The 10,716-nt window shown below is 36.7% G+C and overlaps 1 protein-coding gene across 2 annotated transcripts; it reads right to left on the bottom strand.

Moving 5' to 3' along the window:
* Window positions 1-2,262: 2,262 nt before the first annotated feature.
* Window positions 2,263-9,996, bottom strand: prtfdc1b (phosphoribosyl transferase domain containing 1b). 2 transcript variants are annotated; one of them, XM_079453454.1, is made up of 9 exons: window positions 9,860-9,996; window positions 9,537-9,643; window positions 9,069-9,252; window positions 7,220-7,285; window positions 6,222-6,239; window positions 5,698-5,780; window positions 5,497-5,543; window positions 4,551-4,627; window positions 2,263-3,511 (listed from the first exon to the last, which is right to left on the bottom strand). In XM_079453454.1, the coding sequence occupies exons 1-9, from the start codon at window positions 9,905-9,907 to the stop codon at window positions 3,464-3,466; spliced, it is 678 nt and encodes a 225-aa protein (XP_079309580.1). In that variant the 5' UTR covers window positions 9,908-9,996; the 3' UTR covers window positions 2,263-3,463. The 2 variants fall into 2 exon arrangements, with proteins under 2 accessions (XP_079309580.1, XP_079309581.1); XM_079453455.1 differs by lacking the exon at window positions 2,263-3,511 and having other exon boundaries at window positions 4,587-4,627; window positions 5,484-5,543.
* Between the last annotated feature and the right edge of the window lie 720 nt (window positions 9,997-10,716).

Genomic DNA, 10,716 nt, shown 5'->3' with positions numbered 1-10,716 from the left:
GAGTTTCCAATGGTTTCCAAGTGTCTTTTATTGTGTTTCTTTGCTGGTTATGGTGCTCTGGGTGGTTGCCTGGGATTTGTTTTGGTACTGGACAGTTGCCCAGGTCAATGAAGCCCATCTAGTGTGTGTATATTGAACCTAGAACACTGTATCCCAAAGAAATAATTCTGATGAACAGAGAGAAAGATATTACAATATACTCAAAAGTGCAAAAATGGTTTGCATTACTACATTAAAATATATTCATATCTATGTTCAACAGAACAAAGAAATGTATAAAGCAAATGTCCACTTGGTGGTTTGGTTGCAAGCATTCTTCCAAATAACTATCTCTGTGTTCATCAGAACAAATAAATGTATAAAGATTTGGAACAGCTTGATGGGGTACTCCAAAGACAGAATTTTTATTTTTGGATGAACTGTTCCTTTAAGTATCCAGTCTAGACAAAGAAACATCCAACCCAGTTGAAAACACAATACACTGTTTATCTTTAGGGTAATTAGAGAGTAGAGCTGACACATTACAGAAATCTACCTCACAGTCCACCTGAAAACCACTGAAACAGGAAACTGTCTGCTTTAAATGTGACTTGAGAATCAAATATTCTGTACTGAATTCCCCTGATCAATGCTGCATGTTGTTCACCTAATGATTTGAAACCATAATAATGTAAAAATAGATTGTCATACATTATTAAACAGTCTATTTTAATTAGTTTTCTATTTATGATTGAATAAATAAAGATGGATTCATCCACCGTCTTCAATGTGTTGGTCATTCTGGTATTGCCCAATATGTGGCTTATGCATGCTTCTTTAGAACTCACACAGGTTTTGAAACAGTCACACAGCTTTTAGCTTATCCTATAAACGTTGTTGCATGTAGGCAGAGATGCTGAACTCAGCCAGGTTTACACTTGCTCTAAAGTCATGGATCTGTGAGACTAGTTATGGCAGGAAGCTCCCCCAGCAATTCTGCAGTCAAAAAGCATGCCCATGCATATTGAAGCTTATACTATTAGACTTTGAAGTATTACAGTATTAGATTTAGTATATAATGCAATGGCAAATGTGAGTCACTGTTGTATCGGCAGTAAAAGTCATCTGAAAAGTTTTCAAAAATGAGCACATAACAGTGCCAAAAAAATGGAAATGTTATGGCATGATCTGTGGGTGTTATGTCTGACTGCCTACAAAAGTCTTTATGTTATTTTGGCCCAGGTCAGCCATTTTATAATTCAACGTTCACCAGTTCATGGTTTGGTGAATCACTGTGGATTTTATTACTAACATTTGTATGACATCATTGTTTAGAGATAGCCAAAGGATAACTCTAAGTTACAAACACAGCTACCAGCTGTAAAACCCATAGAGAATCCATTACTGACATAGCAAGCCCTGCTGTGGGAGTCATTATGTCTTTTTGACGGCTCCGCAGGGATGTGTAATGGCCAAGAAATATCAATCCATTTAACAGGGTAGTGCGTTCATTTACGATGTTACTAAATACCAGGATGATATTCCTAAACAAGTCAAGCATTAGACAGGTTTATAAGCATCAAGTCAAAAGCAATTCATGGTTAACCTTATTATAGCTTCATTGAAAGTCCTGTTGTTCAAAGTCCTGTGTACATTCACCCACTTCTTCCATCAGGATGATATGTTGTGTTTTTAGTTCCAAAGCTGTACTAGAAAATTAAAAAAAAATCATTAAAAATGTTATTGTGTATGTGTCTCTAGTTTCCTGTTTCCATAAGTTGCCTGTCGGTTTGACTTATGTACAAAAGGCCTTTGCAACCTTTCATCTTCAAAGTTTTTAAAAGCATTGTCAAACCAAAATGGAAGTATGTTTTGACATAAATTGGCAGTAAACACAAAGAGAACAGACATCAACTACTGCCATTAGAAATATGAGTGATATGTCCTACATATTTGTGGTTTCACCGCAGCGGCTGATGCCATAGACCTGCCATCGTATCTGACAGAAACGCACCACAGAATTCACATGCACGAACAACGAAAAGAGGCTGGTGAAACAACAAGCAATTGAGGCTGTTACGTAACACACACCCAGATATGCTCTGTTGTACTTCATCCCATTGTGTGTGCACAGGTGTATGGCATGTTTGAGTTCTTTCACTGAAGTATGACTGCTGATCTATACGTAACAATGGCACATCGAATGCTCCGTCAACAAACAGGCATGCTTTCATCTGTATTGTTCGGTACATGAAATGAAAAGTGACGTACATGACAACAAATATGAATCCATTCGGTTTTATTGTTGTTAAAATACATGAAGATATTATAAAATGTAAACATTATGACAAATACTTGAATACAAAATGACAGTTTATAAAAGTAGGGCAATAATTGTAAAGCTAATTCACATTTTGTTCTCTGAAAAAAATCTCCTGGTGAAAAGTGAGTGTGCTGTGTCAAGTGTAATACATTAGAAAGCAAAAAGTATGAAAGCATAAGTAAACAGCTATTCATGGATTGGTAGAATACAAGTTCAAATATTCTTCATTCTTGATCACACCTTGTAAGAAGAACATAGTTATTCTAAACATATTAAAGGGACAGTTCACCAAAAAAAACACCATCAAGTTCTTGGAGTACTTAGAGAAACATATTTGTAATAATGCTTGTAACCAACCGTTCTTGGTCACCATTGACTAACATAGGAGGAACAATTGCTTTATACATTTCTTTGTTCTGATATTTTGAGATACATAGGATATTTTGAATTATGTTGGAAAGCAAACAAAGTTCTGGGGGCATTTTTGACTACCATTGTCCTTTCTCATACTATGGTCAATGGTGGCCAAAAACGGGTTTGGTTAAGAGCATTCTTACAAATATCTTTCTCTGTGTTCATCAGAACAAAGACATTTATACAGATTTATACAGATTTCTGGGTGAACTGTCCCTTTAGCCATGTTCAGAATAGCATACCTAAACATGCTACTTTTTACTATTTCTAGAGTATGTGCTGTGTACTCTGTGCATAGTATGCACATTATATCTGACACCACTCTTACTTTTTATTTCTAATGTAATGAATGACCCAGAATTAGGTACAGACACAATTGCTATTCTCTTTCATTATTTGTCTTGAAAACTGACCAAAAACAACTCTTTTACTTTCCAAGTTGATAAATAGTAGACACTTGTGATGCAGTGTGATGGAATGAGGCCATGTAATACTGTACAACATCACTGCTTAATATTATTATTGTGGAATAATTGCTCAAAAGTGTTGAATGGTAGGCATATACTGCACTGTTTACTGCACAAGTAGTAAGTGGTATTAAATTCCGAACATAGCCATAGACAGGACCGTAAGAAATAACAGGAGGATAATCTGTTGAAAAGTGTCCGATAACACCTTATATGTGATGTATGGTTGACATCCATCCTCCCGAGTCAACATCAGATATTGATCTAAGGAGTGAGACCTTCAAACCTTATATTTCTGTTTCCCACTATCGCTGATCACACATATGTGCTGTGAAAGAGAAAGACAAAGACCATCATAAGTCATTCAGCACAACACACTACACGCATCAATGAGAACAAATCTTAATACAAATGTTATCACCTCCCTCCTTATAGACAGAGAGAAAACAGAAATACAGACAGAAAGACTATTCAAAAACCTACAGAAAGACATAGACTGACATAAAGCCGGAAAAAGAAAAAAAATAGAAACAGAAGTGACAGATCTGTAATGCATTAATTCATGTACGTTTTTTTACTAAGCGTGACACAATGCATTCTGGGATTGTGTTTCCTTAGGTTTTGATCAAAATGGAGTATCTAGAAGTCAGTATAATGTTGCGGCCTACATGAGATGAATAAGATGACTTATGCCACCATGATGTCAGCAGATGCTAACATCTCTGGGTGCCAACATCTTACTAGTTTTTGGATCAGAGCTACTGTCTGTCTATGATGTATGCATGTGAGAGATAGATTCTAGATTGCAGGATAATTACAAAACAATATAACAGCCCGGGGCGTTCTCTGAAGTGGGTGTCATTTTTCACAACAGCTCACTTACCCCTAGCAACCAGTCCTCCAAATGGAGATAAATAGAATGCTATGCAGCTACAGAGAGATTTTCCTTTCTAATTCCCACACTGCTAATGCTGTCTGTCATCTCAGGCTTTGGGTAGACATTACAGGCATGCTTCAATAATAAATCCTTACAGTTCAGTTAAAGCAAACATAAAATAACTGTTAAGGGAATTTTAAGAGGAAACTTATGCATGTTTCACTGTAGCATGTTAGCGCCTGATATGCTGATCTCACTCCGGCTGTCGCTTATAAATTCTGGAATATGTAGACAAACGGGTGGAGTCCTTCCTTAGGGGAGGTTCTGGCAATAAGCCTTTAAAAAGCTTTTTGACAGAAGTGTCAAACAACATTTATGCAGATTGGCACACACACAATAAAAAAATAATTCATGTCAGCATTATCATCATGTCAGTTTTTATTCAAACTAACACCGATCATGTGCCAAATGTTGATAAAGGGAGTCTTACATTTAGATCTCTGAAGTATTCATTGTAATCCAAGGCATAACCGACCACAAATCGATTGGCGATTTCAAATCCAACATCTGGAATAAAGATCACATTAAGCATTGGAAATTACATTTTTAGTTTGTATTGAAACTATCAATAGTTTGTGTTTCCATATATCATGTAATGTTTCAAAGTAAAAAAAATGTAACAAATAAAATCAGTAGGCTTACGTGTCTTTAAAATGGTTGGCTTTTGGCTGTGCCACATGAAACAAAAGACATTTTGAGGCACACCCAAAAATTTGTATGGGAAATAAAATGCAGACCTATCTCAATGTCTGCAAAGATTGAAAAGTGCTGATCTTCTGAGCATTCACATACAGTAAATGAGGTATCATCCCGTAAATACAAATCATATGCAAACTATTTGAGAAAGTTCGACCAAATATTTTAATTATGTCTTATTTACTCATTCTTGTCTTTCCAAACCCATATACTCTTAAAAATAAAGGTGCTTTAAAGGTTCTTCACAGCGATACCATACAATAAAAGAACCATTCAACTAAAGGTTCTTTAAAGAACCATCTCATTCTTACCTTTTATAATCTGAAGAACCTTTCTGTTTACAATAGGTTCTTTGTGGCGAACAAAAGGTTCTTCGATGCCATTGAAGCACCTTTTATTAGTGTGTATGATTTTTACTTCATTTATGAAAAACAAAAGAGATGTTGCAAAGACACAACTTCCAAGCTGATCTATTTGATAGAAGAAATGGGGCTGTCAAGCTTGTGATATATGTTAGATAAGTAATTACTGTAGACACTTGTGTGCCAAGTCTTCTAGTCATGTGACAACTTTGTGTGTGGAATTATCCACAGAAGTCAAACAATTTTAAAATAACATGTAGTTGAGCAGATGACGGAATTGTAATATTTTGGGAAGTATCCCTTACAGTCATCACTTACAGTCTGGCATGTAACCTGTCCCATTGGGCACCCTTTTCACCAGCAAACTGCAAAAGATACAAAAATATCCCCCAAAAATCACACAAACCGATGAAAATATCTCTTTGAAGATCCCCAAAAACCAGACAGAATTGATGAAAATGTGTGCTAAGGGGATAGTAATATTTTGTTTCTGAGTTTAGCTTTAGTCTATGGACCCACCTAGCTACTTTGATCATCTTGGGCCCTAACGCTTTAACGTGATCCAGCAGAGTCTTCATGGTCTTTCCAGTGTCTACGATGGCCTATGAGAACCAAGACACAAAAGATGTAAACTTATACATGTCTTGGTAAAATGCATGCATCATATATACAATACAATTTAATAAACTGTGTGTTGGAGTAATTGTCTGCAGTATGTGTGCTACAAATGTATGTATACATGGTTTTACTGCATGAGGAAGATTGACAAAATTGGCAATTAGAATAAAAACATTGCTTGGAACATTGAAAACAAGTCCCTCGAAACATTAAATGAACATTTATCGTTGGAATAAACGGGAGAACAAACGGTACAGGCTTGACTGACCTCTGAAATGCTCAATCATATTGAAAGAATGAGACAGTAAGAAAAGGAATTTTCAATAAGACATCTGAAAGCCCATTTGTTTAAAAGGATATTAAAGCAAACAAAAAACGGTATGAGTTTATCTAGACAGACAGAGCAAATCTGACAGCAGACTTACCTCCACAATCAGGACATTCTTCAGTACATGTAAAGACAAAGACAAGACAGAACTGACTGTAAATGCTCTGGGTGTATAAACATCACCACATTCATCAAATGATGCAGACACACAGAAGAAGGGCACAGCTGATTATTTCAATAAATCTAATGAAACAATTTTTTTAAAAGGAAATGTTATTAAAACCCATATTTAAAGAGAGTTGTTTTTGTCACATTATTTATTTATTAAAGAAATACCAGACAATATTTTTACTGCATCACATAATAAAAAAGTATTTATGATGAAAACGTATTTAACATATATCGAATATTATAATGCATAAAATATAAGGAGACATGCTTTCATGCCATTCCTTTATAAGATTTACATTCATTTGATTTTAGCTTTCTTGGATTATAACAGTATGGCATATTATAATGAAAAACAAATCCTCTTAGCATAAGATTAGTTTAGTGCTGTCTGGAAGGCTCCAAACCAATGTAAAAAATATATAAACAATACATTATCTGTCTAGACTCACAGCATCATTCATTCAACACTGCACCATAGACATAAAGCTCAGCGGTGAAGTTTTTTCCTGTGTCACATCAACATTAGATCAACCAGAGACCCAAAGCAACTGCCATTGTTCCTTGCACACCAATGTCAGTTACTCCAACTCTGACTCACTCTCATTTCTCTGATGTACAATCACTATTTCCCAGCAGGCAATAAGAGGTGTTTCTACTTTTAGAAAAAAGATATATAGATGTTGACATGCTGAGGTCATGATCTGAGCCTTTGAGGCAGAAAACAGTGTGAAAAATTTTGAGAGGGAATACTTTCTCTTTCTCTTACATGACTGCACTATGATTTCATACAGGTTTGATAACCATTAGCATTCACTGTATGGAAAAAAAGAAGAAACATCAACATGTGTTCTTTTCCTAAAGCTCTCCTAACTTACAATTTTACTAAATTATGGAAAAATATAAGAAGCCAAAGAATGTTTTTACCTTTCCACTCAGCACAGGGAGATTCTCTGCTCCCTCTATATGGAGATCTTGAGTTGACTGGTCGTTCTGGTTTGAAATAAAAACCATGTGAAATAACACAGCCTGTGCTTTTTGCTTAATTTAAAATATTTTAGGAATGTGGTGAAACATGACAGTACTGTGACCTCTTCAAACCATCCTTCCTCTCAAAGTTCATATACAAAATCAATTGACCTTGCCATCTCAAAGCCTGAGCGGAGAAACCAAACTTCACAAACATAAAGTCATGATGCCCTCTGTTGAATAAAAGATGCACTACACCCAAACACAAACGATATACCCAATTCAATTTAGGTTAAAGAAAGCTTAATTTGACTCAAACTAAGAAAGTACTGAATTCAAATTTAAAAGTTAAAAACATGTAAACAATTATTTATGCAAGGTTGTGGAGTAAAAAGTATGACATACACTTTATAATGTAGTGAAGTAGATTATTTTCCAAAATAAAAGTACAGAATGTATAATTCCAAATGTCCTTAAGTATAGTAAAAATTATTAAGTACTGTCAACCTCTGATTTCACCTATCAGCTCATTCACAACAAGACTCAGAATATGTATTGTATATTAACAATTATTCAGAGGCAAATCAAAATTTCCCCATGTTTTTTTCTAACCCTCACAGCATCTTGACTGAATATGACTTTCTTCTTGAAGGAAAATGCAGTCGAAGTTGTATTACCATTCATCCCCGCCTCTGCCAGAAAAACAAGCCTCTGGTTCACGGGCAGCTGAGGGATAATGGAAGCTAGACATTAACGTTATAAGTGCTGTCAATATGGATATTTCTCTTAAACAAACGCCTCGATTCGCTTCAGTAAACATTTGTTACGACGGAGCTTCAGAAAATCTACCGATTGGACGAAAAATGATACGTGGTATTATAACTACGACTGAATTATTCTTCAAGAAGAAAGTCATATTCAGTCAGCCAGGATGCCTCCGTGGAGGATGCCTCTGTGTGGAGTGCACGCAATAGCAATTGGACCATAAAATCAGGATGAAATGAAGAACATGTGCAATGCATACTATTACAAATTTCTATTTTAAGGAGTATCATACATTATAATTTTTTTGTTTGGGTCAGCTGTTACGTTTTAACGTTGAAGCTCTGCTACAGCCCCCATCACCACCAGCGGTGTGCGCCTGTGTCACTGCCATGGGTTGCCATGCGGGGAAAATAGGTTTGTTTACTCCATACAAGAGGTCTTCACGGGTCCACTTAGATCCGAAAACCCGAGGTCCGGCTTAAAAAATATATACGATGGGTCGGACTCGGGTCTAACGTTTTCGGGTCTGTTTTGGATCGGGGCTTTAAAATAGAAACGTTATCGGGTCTGTCTCGGGTTCGGGTAAAAAGTGATTCGGGTCATTTCAGGTCGGGTAAAGATCTTTGGACCCGAGAAGACCTCTACTCCATACACTGTAGGCCTATCGCAAATAAAGCTGAAGCCAAACTTTGAGGGTGAGTAAAACATGGAGACATTTTGTTTTGCTTTAAGAAAGAGGGTCTATATCTATTTTGTTGACTTTGTTAGTAACCAGGTTTCGACTTTACACAGCCATTAACATACAAGACCAAAACATTCAGCATGCAGAAATAATCATAAACAAAGATCCATTTGTAAAAGTAAATGATTTTCTATGCATGTATGCACTTGTGATTCATCATATGACTCATGCCAGTTTCATGCCGCTTTACAGTTCACGCTAAACTGGCCTAGTATTCAAGTTAGGGCATGCAAAATAAATTAAACAGAACTGAAATTTGAAACCTAACAAACTACAAAATAATTTTGTTGGTGTGCTCACCAGGTAGCTCTTGAGACGTATGAAGTCCACCCTCATTGGAAGAGTCTTGCTGTAGTTACGGCACAGGACCTTGATGCGTTCCACCAGGTCAGCGCAGAACTGATAACCCCCCTTAAGCACACACAGCACCACGATGTCATGATCGCCAAGATCATCCATGATGTTTCTCGCCAGCCTCTCTGTCCTGCAAAGCACCAGAACATGTTATAATCATTAACTTAATGGTTTGTTTGGAAAAATGATTCTCAGAGGATCTAAAAATGTTGAAATATAGGGAGGTTTGCAATTTAACAGATATAAAGTGCATCCATGCAAATCGAAATGTCATTATCAGATATATTCAACTCAAATGTTTTACTTAGAACTTCTGAGTTAGAAACACGTGTTTAGTTCATTTAAAGGCATTTCTAGGTTAAATCAATGGTAATACAATGATCTTGCTTCTGAATGACGTCACGCCGGATTTACCTGTCCATGATAACTCCATGCGGGATGTAAACGCACTCAAGATCCCCCAAATAATGCTCTGGAAAAGTGAAAAGATCCAAGCGGTATCCAGGCCAGTCATCTCGAATCTATAAAACACAGATGACACACGCGATTCTTGACATAACTAAGGGTTAAAGCGTAGTTTAAGTGGTTTATTGCGAAGTTATGGCTGCAAAACCGCAGTTGCTAGCGTCAACGTGGTCACTTAAAAACCTTCCCGTCTCTTTACTCATCTGCTTCAGATCGTTCAAACTAAGGTAAGTTTAATAACCCGATTACGGGAACGCAGAAGCACTCCTCACCACGATGCCTCGACCCGTGTCTGTTTGTTTACGCTCCGATACTGCCATGTTGGAAACTTTTGGTAAGTAAATCTTTAGCTACCGTATGAATGGAGCTCGGTTAGCGTCCACATTGGTGGGAACGATGACGACACGTGCAATGACGTCACCCGTGGCTAGGAGAGAGCTCCGGCTTGTCTGTGTGGAGGGCACGCAATAGCAATTGAAGCATAAAATCAGGATGAAATAAAGAACATGTGCAATGCATACTATTACACATTTTCATTTTAAGGAGTATCATACATGATACAGTTTTGTTTTGGTCAGGTTTTCTCGTTTAAGCTCTGCCCCATCCCCCATCACCACCAGTGGGGTGCGTCTGTGTCACTGCCATGGGTTGCCATGCGGAGAAGATAGGTTTGTTTACTGCATGCACGTAGGCCTATCACAAATAAAGCTGAATGGCCCGCTTTTTGGTATAACATACTAAAGTTACTCACCACCTACCCCTCACACTGGATTCTAAACACCAGCACGCTGACAGCACTGTGGCATGTCTGCACTGCATAGCTTCGGACACATGCAGCTCCATCTTCTCTTCTGCACTTACAACGCAGTTCAACACTAACAGTATACATCACTGTGAGTTATACTGTATATAAAAGATACACATACATGTATAAGTCTCTTAATAATACAGTTTACTATGTGTATATTATGGAAATGTGTGTATTGTATATTGTGTACAATTGTCTATTATTTATTGTATATTGTACAAATGTATGTATATTGTGTAAAGTGTGTATTGTTGTTTATGTATAATGTTAATTGTGATTTATTTCTATATAATTGAACCTGTCATTAAGTGACTGTATAAA

Source organism: Barbatula barbatula (assembly GCF_947034865.1).
Source record: "Barbatula barbatula genome assembly, chromosome: 3".
NCBI lineage: Eukaryota > Metazoa > Chordata > Actinopteri > Cypriniformes > Nemacheilidae > Barbatula > Barbatula barbatula.
Note: the sequence above shows the minus strand (reverse complement) of the source record. Positions and strands in the feature narration are given on the sequence as shown.

Bases quoted from the DNA above. Each gene is read 5' to 3' on its own strand.
- prtfdc1b (XM_079453454.1), bottom strand. From the start codon at position 9,907: ATGGCAGTATCGGAGCGTAAACAAACAGACACGGGTCGAGGCATCGTG. The intron at 5,544-5,697 runs GTGGGTCCATAG...TATCTTTTGCAG, and splicing joins AAGATGATCAAAGTAGCTAG to TTTGCTGGTGAAAAGGGTGC. The intron at 4,628-5,496 runs GTAAGTGATGAC...TCTTTATTCCAG, and splicing joins GACAGGTTACATGCCAGACT to ATGTTGGATTTGAAATCGCC.